Below are 12,706 nucleotides of genomic sequence, written 5' to 3' on the forward strand. Positions count from 1 at the left end.
TGTCCTACTTGTGTTTCCTTAATGTATCTCAAATCATTTCTATTGAGCATACTCATGTGCTGTGACAGAAAACACGATGCCCAAGCACACGCAACACAACATACATGCAGTGATGTATTGTGTATTTGCAATGTAATATGTAGCCCACATGGTCACTATACATCACCTCTGATGTCGTGTGAGTAGGTGTATTTGATTCCATTCGGCAGATGGATCCAATTGTCCGGGTTGATATTGGGTTGTGACAGAAAGCAATCTAATGGCAGACTCATTGATGATGATGAGTTCTGTTCCATTGCGCTGAGATCCAGTCCAATTTCAAAAGCAAATTCAGCCATTCATCTTCCAAATAATTGTGGCACTTTATCAATTGCTCCCAGTCTTTTATCTATCACTTCGATTGATGTGATCATTTTCACAAACAGCCTTCTGTGCTAATGGTGTCTTGGAACACACTTGCAGGGTTGCGTGCGTGCGTGTGTGTGTGTGTTACCGCTGCTATGTGTCTAAAGGCATCTCGGCGCAAGCATCTCAGCTTGTGAGTGTGTGTATATGTGCATGAATGTGTGTGCAAGTGAGTAAGTATGTATTAGTGTGTATGCATTTACTTGGTCATCCACATGCGTCTGTGTATAATAACAGTCCTCTGATGCTCATTACAACAATCCATCTTCTGTTTTATTATCATTATTATTATTTTATTTCCGTGTTCATTCTGCTGTGTGTATTTATGAAACCATTTAACTATGGTTGTGTGTTTTTGAGTGTGTTTGATGAGCATCTTCATGGTTGTGCCTTTTATTACTATCAGCAGCCTGTGTGTGTGTGTGTGTATGCGGTCTATTGTTCTTTTGCATGTGTAGTCACATGCATGACACATTTGTTATATGTGCCTCATATTATCAGCAGTCGGTCTATGCCCTGAGATTTCACCTCAAACCTATTAAAATCAGTATTCATACGTGTAATGTTAATCGGCTCACATGTTAGTGTTTTTTTTGGCTCCCTGGAAATACCCCAAACTAAGATCTGAAGTGTTTATAACAATCATCAAGATTTCCCAAAAACCCTTATCACATTTTCTAAGTGAAAATGAATGAGTTTAACAACAGATAAAAGATACATATTTAATTTTTAACAGTGTATCCTGTGAAAATTGGTTTAGATAAGTAAACTGTTGTTTTATATTTTAATAACCTTTGGAACCTAATTATCTTTCTTTACATTGAACACCACCAGGTTCCACCATCTTCTGGTAATCTGCACATGCATCTGCTTTAAAGAGAAAGGAGAGACAATGCAATGACTCTCAGGTCAACACATGAATGTTATTAACTCTACACTACCTACACTATGTGCGTCTGACACTTGTGTAATGTTTGTACACTTATTACAGTTCAGCTTGCTGTGATCCTACAGGGAGTTGTGTTGTGTTATGTTCATACCAGGTTGATATGTGATGTGATGCACAGGTTCGCTAATGTACTGTAATGTAGCTTCATTACAGTATGTGAGTGTATGTGTTATTGATACTGCACCATTATTTGCCGTGCTGAAAGCCTGTGTGTGTGTTTATTTGTGTGTGCATGTGCACCAAGATCATCATTTAGATTACATTAATATCTGCAGTGTCTGAGTGTTCATGGTAATGTGAAAATGATGATTGTGATATCTAGCAAATTAAGTACTTCATTTTGTAGTCTTACAATGATTGTTCTTGAAAATTACAATTTTATAAAAGGTATTGTTTTTCTTCATACTGTGCCTTTTTATTAGAGACAAAAAAAGAGTTGAATCCAATCAAAAACAAACTCATCCACTTCCCTGACCCAACAAATGTTAAAACTTTAAACAAGGCAAATTAACCATCTAGTAAAGGACAAAAACAATCTGTTCACCATATGTATATTATCAATTCTCGATTCATGTCGAGATTATAGATATATACAGTAGACTATCAAGCAACACTTTATTAAACTGCCAAATTTTTTTACAGAATGTTTAGAGTGACAGTATGGTTAACATATTATAGTAATCAAGCCAAGTCATCCCTCCAAGCTAAAGTGCGCTAACTGCGCTGCAAACGGTTCGGAAATGTGCACAATTTTTGCTGACACAGAATATCAAACGGAAGCCAAAGACTGCTCTCCCTCAGACTCACCCTGGATCCAGGTCGTAGATCGTTTCACCAAGTGGTCAAGTCAACTTGACGTAGTGGAATGATTTTACCCCAGAGAGCAATGTGAAAGTGATGAGCACTCACTCTGCAGCTACTTCTAATAAAAATAAAGGTTCAACTTGAACAATCCTAGTCGACTGAGCGGGTTCGGACTAATGATTTGATTTGACTCTTAGACTCTCAGGTGACAGCACTACTACTAGACTTCTCCATATGTACATCGCAAAAACGACAGCAACAAACATGTGAATTTGAATCACAGTTCAGGCCTTAAAAAACATTTTGATCAGGTCAGAAGTGGACAGCTCTAAGTTCAGATGTGAATGCATTTTTGCTGCGTGAACACAAGTGAGTTCTGGGCCACATTGAACGACTGCCTCTTCAGCCAATGTCCTCTAACCCGTTAGTTTCATAATGAACCTAAAATATTTTCACACCTCTGTGTTTCCCATACACTGGTTTATTTGTTGCCACCACCAGTTCTTGTCATGATGGCTGCTGACCATGGACTATGGTTACAAGACTGCTTGATATACAATATTTCTACTCAGATACCATTACTGACAATAATCCATCAATTAATTTACATACCATTATAATACAAACTGTTTATTCTAATCAATGCAGCAAATACTCTTATCTTCCTGACGTTCTCCATTACACGTGGCATCTATTGCACTTCTGTCCGTCCTGGGAGAGGGATCCCTCACATGTGGCTCTCTCTGAGGTGTCTACGTTCTTTTTACCCTGTTAAAAGGGTTTTTCAGTAGTTTTTCCTTACTCTTGTTGAGGGTTAAGGGCAGAGGATGTCACACCTTGTTAAAGCCCTGTGAGATAAATTGTGATTTGTGAATATGGGCTATACAAATAAAATTTGATTGATTGATTGACCACCACAACATTAACAGTGGCCGCCACAAATTGATATAAAATTTTTTCACTATTTAAATCTTATTTTAATGTAGAGCTGTATGTGTACACATTCTTTAAATGCTACTCTATGCCCGTTTCATATTTGCTTTTCAGGGTTTCCTTTTGCATTTGTGCAGGCCATTTTGGTTTGTTTGTCAGCGTGTATGTGTGTCTGCTCTGGGCCTTCAGAGCCCGATTGCTGGATGTTGTCATTGCCCACAGCAGAGCGAGTCCAGCTCCATTCTCGCCTTTGCTCTGTGCTCTATGATTGCTCACCTCTGACTCCTCTCATCAGCGCTGTGGTGTGTACTGGCTGCGGCGCAGACCTGGCCGGCGGGGGTTTGAGAGGAGCAGAGCAGGACATAGACTCTCATAAATCTGATAGATGCATGGCATGTCATTACCTTCCACTTATTATTATTCTCCCACTCCCCTTTGTACTGTGAGCCACTTTGGCTGTTTTTCTGGCCCGACTCAGAAACATTTGTACTGTGGCTGCGCGGAGTGATAGATGCTCCCGGGGAGGTACCAGGTTATTCGCTGCTATTCCTATTCTGGTGTTTTGTTTGTGTGCAGGGCTCGAGTGCGGACATTTTATCCTCTATGCAAACTGTGTGCGTTATTATCAACTTGGATTTTTTTGCCTTTGGAAAGATCTTCAAGTTCACAGTCTCTCATCCAAAATCTCCAGTTATAAAAGAGTTTACATGACAGTTTGAATATCACTTCACAAAGTTATAGATAATAAATGCTGGACAGTAAGAGCACTTATTTCATAGATGCATGGGGACATTAATATGCTTTACAGGCTCTACATGAAAAGATAATTAAGTACTTCATAAATACTTCAATATCCCTCTTCAATATGTTAAGACTGAAGATAACTATATGTGTAAGAGTGGCTGTTATATCATAGCATGCAAAATGAAAAGGAAAACTTAAAGCGAAGCTGAAACTCTGCCGCCTTTTTTCTTAATCGCTGAGCCTCTCCTCTTGTATTCATTATATCTCCCTTCTCTATTCCTCTATCTTACACTTGCTTGCTGCTCCTTCCATATTCCACCACTTCCTTTGCCGCTTTTCTCTCATTTTCAAATGCACAAATATGTACCACTCACACACACACACCGCCCTGGTATGGTGTCCCTGCGGCCCCAGAGCAAGAGAGAGAGAGACAGAGAGAGAGGGGAGAGCAGCAGTCGCCTCACAAGAGCAGACCTCATAAAACACCCTGTCACTTTGACTAATTTGTTAGTCTTGTCTCACTGTGTCGAATCGTCACCCCCTCCTTCCCCAGATGCACCTCCACCCCCGACTCCCCCTGTCCTTCTTTCCATCCACCCCATATCCACGGGAAGAAGAGGGAGGGCGATGGGGAGGGGGAAAAAGAGGAAGTGGGGGGGAGCAATAAATGTAATGTAGTGTGCTGCCCATTGGTTGCAGTGATCTGCACAGCAATCCATCTACACTCAGAGGAAGAACAGAGGCTTTATGGAGCAGAGGATAACATGATGGCTCGATTTCTCATCCACTCTGTCTGAAACTGTCCCACCTCAAGAGGAGTCCTGCTGGGCGCCGGTGGAGTAAGAATAAAAATAGAAGGGGGGATTGGGCTATTATGAATGTCGGCTGGGCAGAGGTCCCCAAGACAAGGTTGGGTTGGACCAGACTAAACAGGGCAGGGTGGTATGGACTGGTTCAGAGACTCAAACATAGATTTACAGAGATAAATTAAAACCCAACGATTAAAAAACGAAAATGGGACAGAGAACCCAGAGACAAAATACAAGCACAGAGATGATCTTCTACAAACTGCAGCATCATTCCAGGAAATACTGTGCCAGCCGTATACGACCAAACTTTTTTTGCCGCTGCTGCCCGCCTCCCCTTTCCGACCCGACCCAAAGTACCTAGTCTTTAAATAGGAGCTTGGGCTCAGAGCTAAAAATAGGCAGCGTTTCACCGCCAGCCACCCTCTGCTGAGCTGTCAGCACCCCTTCTCCCTCTTCTTCTCCTCGCAGCGAGGCAGACACAGCCCTCCTCCCTGTGTTTTCAAGGGAGACAGGCAAGTGTATGATCACTCCGACTATAACCCGTCTCCTCCCAACACACGCGGCAGGCTCGACCTCTCCCGACTCGCTGGCCTCACAGGAAAGCCGCTGTGAACTTGCACACCAATTTAAGAGAAAGACTTGTTCCCGCTGCGCTGCTCTGGACCTGTTTCTTTTCCGTACAGAAATGAGGCGCAGGATGTCCTGACATGTGAACGATTGGTGATGGAGGCAGTAGTCTGGGCTGGCACAGCACAGGCTGGCAGGATCTGGGGGCCTCGCCAGCAAGATAATTGTACGATAATTGTATTTTCAAAAGAAATTCCCCTTTATTCAAATTAAATAAGAGATAACATTACCTAAACAGATTATCATTGTAATCGAGACATTTTGTCCTGTTTGTATTTACTATTCTCCTTTCAGTGGGGCTAGTATGACATAAACTGATATGAAATAAATAAAGCACTCTGTTAATACTCACCCTCTTAGTTAGTATTGACAGAAATGCCAAATCCATTCAATGAAACAGTCAAATGCTTCCTAAACCTCTAAAGACACTTCACAGAGGTCAGGGCATTTACATGTATTGTGATTCTGTAATGGGTAAAGGTCAGGCTCTATCCTAACATCTCCTTTAGGAAAGAGGTTCCCCTGTTTCAGACTTTATTGGCTCTTCAAGAAAAGTCAGTGTGCATTAAATATCTTTTATAGCACTTAAAAGGCTGTAAATGGCATCAACAGCTTCAATGAATTCAATGACGGCGAAACTACAGAATGATGAGAGGCATCAAACAATAGATGGCTTATCAACAGAATAGTACCCGACGACTTGGAAAACCGAATGGTATTTGATGTGTGGGATGAAACGAGAGGAAGTCAGATGAAATAACTGCAAAGAGGAAATAATTAACTTGTCTTTTCATTTACTCATTTGTTTGTATAATTTCACTGTTAGAGCTTCGGGATACAACTGTCAAGTGCACATATATGTATCATGGACATTTTAAGACTTAAATGTTCACTATTTGCACAACATAACAGAAGTGACTCACAACCACAGAGTCCAGTATATAAAATATCCTCTCTCTTCATCCACATCAAAAATGACTCTTACAATAAGGCAAGAGCTGTGTGTAGCATTACCTTCTTAATCAAATGCATTTTGAAGCCTGCATTAAATTCCCAATTTTCTTAAGTCACAATAGAGATTGATCTGTAGCTGTAAAAAAACAGAAAAACAGAAGTGTTTCTGTAAAATTTTAAATTGGCGACTTAAGAAAGAGTAGGTGGTAAAGATTTGTTTTAGAACAAAAAAATTCCCACATTTCTCCAGAGAAAGTCATACGAGTATTAGGTTTTATTTAAGGGAATTGTCAGTTTTTGCAGGGCTCAAAAGAGACTAATGCTCAATCACAGTTTTGGCAGTATAGCACATTTGTTGTTTGGATGAAGCCAAAACTAAATTAGTTTAACTTCATTAACTTCCTAAATAAAACAAAGTAAAGCAGACAATGAGACTTTTACTGTAGAAATTCAAAACATCTCTTTCCCAATAAAACCATGCTTTATTGTAAGAGCAAAATTGGTGATTTCATATTTTTCATAAACAGTGCCCTGTTTGTCGTAAGACACTATATATTTGTGCGTTTGCCTCTGCATTTACTAGGCAAGACTATTTTCCTACTTAGACAAACTGGTCTAGACTCTTCCCCTCTTTTCGTGAGCCATATTCTTCATGTGCCACTGTGATTGGCACAGCTGTTTAAAAGTTATGAGATGAGTAATGTGACTGGCTGAAAAGGTAATGATTCATCACCAAAGCCTCCTATTAATACCCCACTTCACCCTGCGTGGATGCTCACTGAAGAGCAAAAATAGCAGGTGCGCCCGGATACGCCTTCATTGTGCATCATGTGCACATGACACGACACTTACAGGGATCATTGCAAATTAATAAATATATGTGTGTGTGTTCCTACAATTTTTATATCATATTCCTTTGGCTCTTTTTCTGAGTGACTTGACATTTATTCAACCTGCAGCATTTAAAGGACTTATTGTGTGTTTGTGCTCATGTTACCAAACATCTACTCAGACGACTTCAGAATTCTGTGTGTTTCTGGTATTGGTTTTTTGTGGTGCACCAATCATTACAATATAACCTGCGTGCTAACTTGTCAGAGTTGATAAGGATGTGTGTAAAATGAAAATATGAAATAACAAGAATGGCACTAGTAGTCCTCTAAATATGCGTGATTTGTTTCATCAACATCCATGAATTATTCCCTGGAAAATCTGTAAAAACGTTGAAAAACACCTTATCCCACTATGTTAAAGGGAGTGAAAAAAAAATCCTGTATCCATCCAGGTTCTTCCCTGACCCATGCCGCATCCTTCCCCCAAGTTTCATGGTAATCTGTTGAATTGATTGTGTAATTTCCCTTACAAACAAACAGACGGGTAAAATCCTAACCTCCTTGTCGGAGGTTATAATCCTAAAGTTGGATGGTCGCATGCTTGCATACGTTTCCCAACAGGTTCAGCAGACTAAATATAAGTTAACAACTGAGATAAATGTTATAAATGTACAGATCAGAATGGAAATTTATTATGTAATTTATTCATCAATTCAGATTTTGGAAGGGCGTTCATATTCGCACTGGATGCTAGTCATCTAGCAAGAAAGTGTTCGAGTTACAGTGAAAGTGACTCTAGAGTGGGGTAAGAGTATCAGTGCTCACCTTTTAGTCGTGCTTGTGAGGGAACATTTTTCTGTATTTAGAGGCTCTGATAGATAGCATTTCTCCTTGCTTGCTTTGTGAGCAGTGACATTCACACAGCATGGTCAAACGCGGTCAAAGGCCAGCAGTGTCCTTGTCCTTCTTCCCCTCCACTGCACTATTATCAATCACACGCACTGGCAAAAGACATATGGACTTGAACACACACACACACACACACACACACACACACACACACACACACACACACACACACACACACACACACACACACACACACACACACACACACACACACACACACACACACACACACACACCTCAATGCTCTGAAACTTACACACAGAGTCCTTTGCTGGAAATTGTGAGCAAGTTTCTCTCTTCCACACTGTTGGTTCTCCACCCCTCCGTGACTTCAGCTGACTTTTATTCATCATAACAGAATGAAAAATATAGATTCGCCCCTGGAGATTAGAACAAAGAAAAAAAATGAACGTATAGACATAAAGGAAGTAGAGCATGAAAGAGGGGGAAATATAGAGAGGAAAAAAAAGTGAGGGAAAGAAAAAGAAAGATAGAAAAGGGGAGAGATGAGGAGAAAGAGAGATGGCCTCTCTAAGTGCAGCAGCACACAGGCACAGAGCTGAGAGAGCCTAGGCAAGACAGCATGAGCTGCCTATTTGTCAGCATTGATCAACCCATTAAGGGGCTGTGGTGGGAAGCATATTGGTTTTGGAGGCCAAAGGGGCAGAGAGAGACAAAGATAAAGCAAGACGGGGGGGTGGTGTTGAACTCCTTTCAGCCTCGGCAGCCACACGTCTACAGGATGAAAAAGCCTGTAGTCTTCCTCGCCGATGTCTATGCAGTTCATTCCGCTGTGGTCCGACGGGCAGGTAGTAGATGTCATTTGTCTCACAGCGTCTCTTGAGGCTCCACTGTATGTGCTATCTTAGCTTTCTGCTGCTGCGATGCTAATAAGGAAGTAGCTTCTCAGACAGACCGAATGTCACTTGCCCTCTTGCTCGATGTGTGTGCATGTACGTCTGTGTGCAAAGGGTGGGTGGTGGGGGTGGGTCCTGGCCTTAGGGGAAAGTGGGCTGCCTCTTCGCCCAGCCTCTGATGAATTCATATAATTAACTCTGCCTTGATCTGTTGGCTAATCCTGCACTCAGTAATAAGGGATTAAAATGTCACCTAAGCCACCTGCTGTTATTGAGCCCCAAGACTTTTTGTGCCTCTGTGTGTGTATGTGTGTGAGAGAGAGAGTGAGAGAGGGAGAGTAAAGTAGTACAACTAAAGTCAACATCAAGATTTCTGTGCAATAAACTTGAGAGCTTGAAACATCCCCTCTGTTAGCGCAAGAGAATATATGTAGAGGACACAATAAAAGTAGCTCAGAGCAGCAGACGACATAACTGCTGCCATATGTGTAGGTGCGCCACTCACAGCTCCGAAGTCTGGCATCGAGCTGAACTTCATAATTTGGCAGGAAGATGGAGCAAAAGTTACAGCAGACTCGCTCTGAAAACTCATTGTCACAGTCACCGAAAAGGGACATGAAAGTGGGACACGCTAGAAGGTGGGAGTTGAGAAATCTTTTTTCTCCCTCCCTTCTCACTATGACCTCCTTGGACCAAGTAAAGAAAAAAAGAACAAGAAAGAAATGAGTGCCAATTGGTTGGCGAACAGCCCACAGACCGATGGCCAGCTCGCCGCGTCTGCCTGCCGGTCAGCTCCGCTCGGTTGCTTAGCAACCCCAAGTGTACTTTTGGGTTGTCTAATGACTCTAGCTGCTGCAGTGGCTCAGGGGCTACTAATGAAGCCTCCTGACCAATCACTGGCGTTTAAGACCTGGATGCTGACTGATCACTGGGCAGGGATCTTGGGACTACCCTAAACCTCTTATGCGAGACAAATTCTGCCCCCGACCTGAGCTGCTGCACTCAAACACACACACACACACATAAATACACACTTTTGTAATGTGTGTAGGCACAGCATCTTAACTTACTGATTAGAATGCTCCAACTGACCTAATTTGCTCTACCACACACCGACATACATCAATGCTGAACCTCACCTGAACTTTACCTAAGACTCACATGTAAATAATATTCAATGTAATATTGATGGCTGTTATACACAGATAAATCATTAGAGAGGGTTCTAGTCTGGATTCACACTATAAACACAACCCAACAGGACTTCATATTCACTCCATCCCCCAGAGCCAGTGAGCCAGACAGAGCTGCCGAAACATCTGGAATCAAGGTCCCCCTTGAGAACATAAGGAAATTTTCTCTTTCAAGCCTTTTTGTTTGGGCTTGAAAGAAGTAAGTCACCTCTACTTTCCTTTTAATTAAATGTAATGACAGTTAAAGGATTGACCAATATGTCAGAGTAGCGCTGTTAGTGTTGATGGATGATGTTTATTCAGAGTGACTGGCAGTGCGTCAGCAGGTCAGCGTCATTCTCAGCGATACTTTATCTCATCTGACACTGACAGCTGCAGAAACTGAGTATATGACCTTTGTATTTCTGCGCATGTGGAGGATGGTCATTCTGACAAAGCAACGTACCCTGCGACATTGCAACGTGAAGACTATTTTAAGCAAGATGTGATTTGACAGTATTTATTTTGTTTGTTAGCATCTGCACACTGTCAACGTTGTGCACCAAACCACAGTAGATCAATTTGTCTAAGCTTTTACGTAATATTACCTTAGACACTACAGCTAGCATATACGTGTGGAGATGTTTTTGCAGGTCCATTGTATGGGTGCTATTGCCCCTGAGTTAGTGTGTGTGTGTGTGTGTGTGTGTGTGTGTGTGTGTGTGTGTGTGTGTGTGGCTTCATGTGCTTGTCTTTGTAATGCGTCCGTCATTTCTCAAAGCTTTGTTCCAGTGTCACAGCATATTGCCAGCTGAGTACTTTGTGTCCCCAGGGTATCACCATGTATACGCTTGTCTATACATGTCCACCAGTCTTAGTTCTATATTTGGCCATGGTCCATGCTCATGTCAACTGCTGTCAAGTGCTGCGTTGCCTGAGGGCCCAACACCCACTTTGCTTCTCGAGTGGACAGATCTGAGTGGGCAGTACCGTGTGCCATTCACTGGCAATCACATGATGGAGCTGTCCACATGGCCTAGTTAGAAAGATGGGCCCAATGCCCACTGAACCCAGAAGATCACAATGCCAAGTATGACAAAAGTGGCTAGCTTCAATAAGCAAGGGTCTTCTTTAAGGGTTGCTCTTAACACTCACCCATTTCACAGAGGTGAGATGGAATATCATACCTGTTTCAGATAAGGTACAAAAGTGACTCTTTTCTGTTTTCATATTAAAACTCTGGTAAGTGAGAAAAAATTAAAAACCATCGTCAGGGGAGCAAAACGATTTTTTTTATATTCAAGGCAGGCAGTTTTTAAAAGGGTTCTTTTTTATATTAGCTTGGCATCCCTTTGCTTTCACCTCAATATGAAATGGATCTTCAAAGGTTGTTTATCGATTCCCTACTGTTAACCTTTCACAAGCTGTTTCAAAGCTATACGCTGTTTGGTGGTGCAGGGTGGGGTTGGCTGACCACACCAGTGGGACATTGGTTGTGAGTTTCCAAAGAGATTCTGTGTATAGAGAGGCAAGAGAGGTCGAAGTGATGGAGTCAGAGAAAGAGGAATTACTGTGGGTCAGGGATGAGCAGAATGTTCGGTGGTGACTGGGAGTCTGGAGCCAGGAGGGGACAGGAAGAGCAAGGGCCAGCCAGAAAGGACCTTTCCCTGTGGGGCTGGGAGTGGCTGATGTAATGGCATTAATCTCCAAGTGCCATCTGACACCCAGTGTGGCTCCGTCATTGAAAAGTGCTAATTCTGCTGAACTGTGAGGGGAATTCAGGCATCTCTAGAGCCAGTGCCCTGGATTAATTAAACACGCTGGCATGGAGCACTGCACAGATTTATCTTTTTTTACGACACTGTCACTGTTTGATTTTTGTGTTTAGCCCACAGAGCTGGACAAACTCAGAACATTAGCACTAGGAACACTGCCACGTATCACTTGTTCTCTTCCCACTTCACACATTGCAGCAGTTGCTCCTATCGTTGCGTACTAACCAGGGATTTCCCTTCTCTTCCTTCTCTCCTCTTCTCTCTCCAGATGAACCGGCCCATCCAGGTGAAGCCAGCCGACAGCGAAGGACGAGGAGGTAATTAACCTTCTCCTGGTCTCTGTTGCACACCCTCCTTAAAAACACGCAAACACATGCACGCAAACACCGGAATGCACTGGAGTAGCACACGTGCAATCCTTAATATTCTGCTCTCACTGGAGACACACTGGGAGTTAGCAGAGTAGCCTGTAATATAGGTCACTTGCTTCTATTGACTTCCCATCTGTGCCAGCAGAGGGGCTGTCTCAGGTTCACAGTCACTGGGAGCAGTTCAAAGACAAGACAGAGACATGGAGAGAGAGAGGATGGACACGAATGCCGAAGGATTTCCACAGAGTGATTGTAAAGTCTGCTTACAGTTTAGAGGCTGTGGAACACACACACACACACACAAACAGCTCAGACTATCATGTTGGAGATACTATCAATCTATCAATGTAAGGAATCTTATGATAAATATATCCATTTATTGGTCTCTAAATAAAGGGAGGAGACAGTTCAAGTCTTTCTAAGTGTGACATGTCATGATTTAAGGAGTTTGAAACTTCTTTGTGCTGCATATGGTTTCTGTTTTACAATGAATTCATCATTTTACACAGCCGGTTTCACGACTCTTAAATCGATGACTGTCAATCAATGTTACCACAGTATCGG

General features: G+C 42.2%; 1 protein-coding gene across 5 annotated transcripts in view; it reads left to right on the forward strand.

Moving 5' to 3' along the window:
- The window catches only part of celf6 (CUGBP Elav-like family member 6), a 141,080-nt gene that overhangs the window by 79,655 nt on the left and 48,719 nt on the right, over nt 1-12,706 (forward strand). For all 5 annotated transcript variants that reach the window (XM_035161215.2, XM_035161263.2, XM_035161273.2 and 2 more), the window contains exon 3: nt 12,040-12,088. In XM_035161215.2, coding sequence (XP_035017106.1) covers nt 12,040-12,088 — 49 coding nt within the window. The remainder of the gene's footprint in view (nt 1-12,039; nt 12,089-12,706) is intronic.

This window comes from Hippoglossus stenolepis, chromosome 1, assembly GCF_022539355.2.
Source record: "Hippoglossus stenolepis isolate QCI-W04-F060 chromosome 1, HSTE1.2, whole genome shotgun sequence".
Lineage (NCBI taxonomy): Eukaryota > Metazoa > Chordata > Actinopteri > Pleuronectiformes > Pleuronectidae > Hippoglossus > Hippoglossus stenolepis.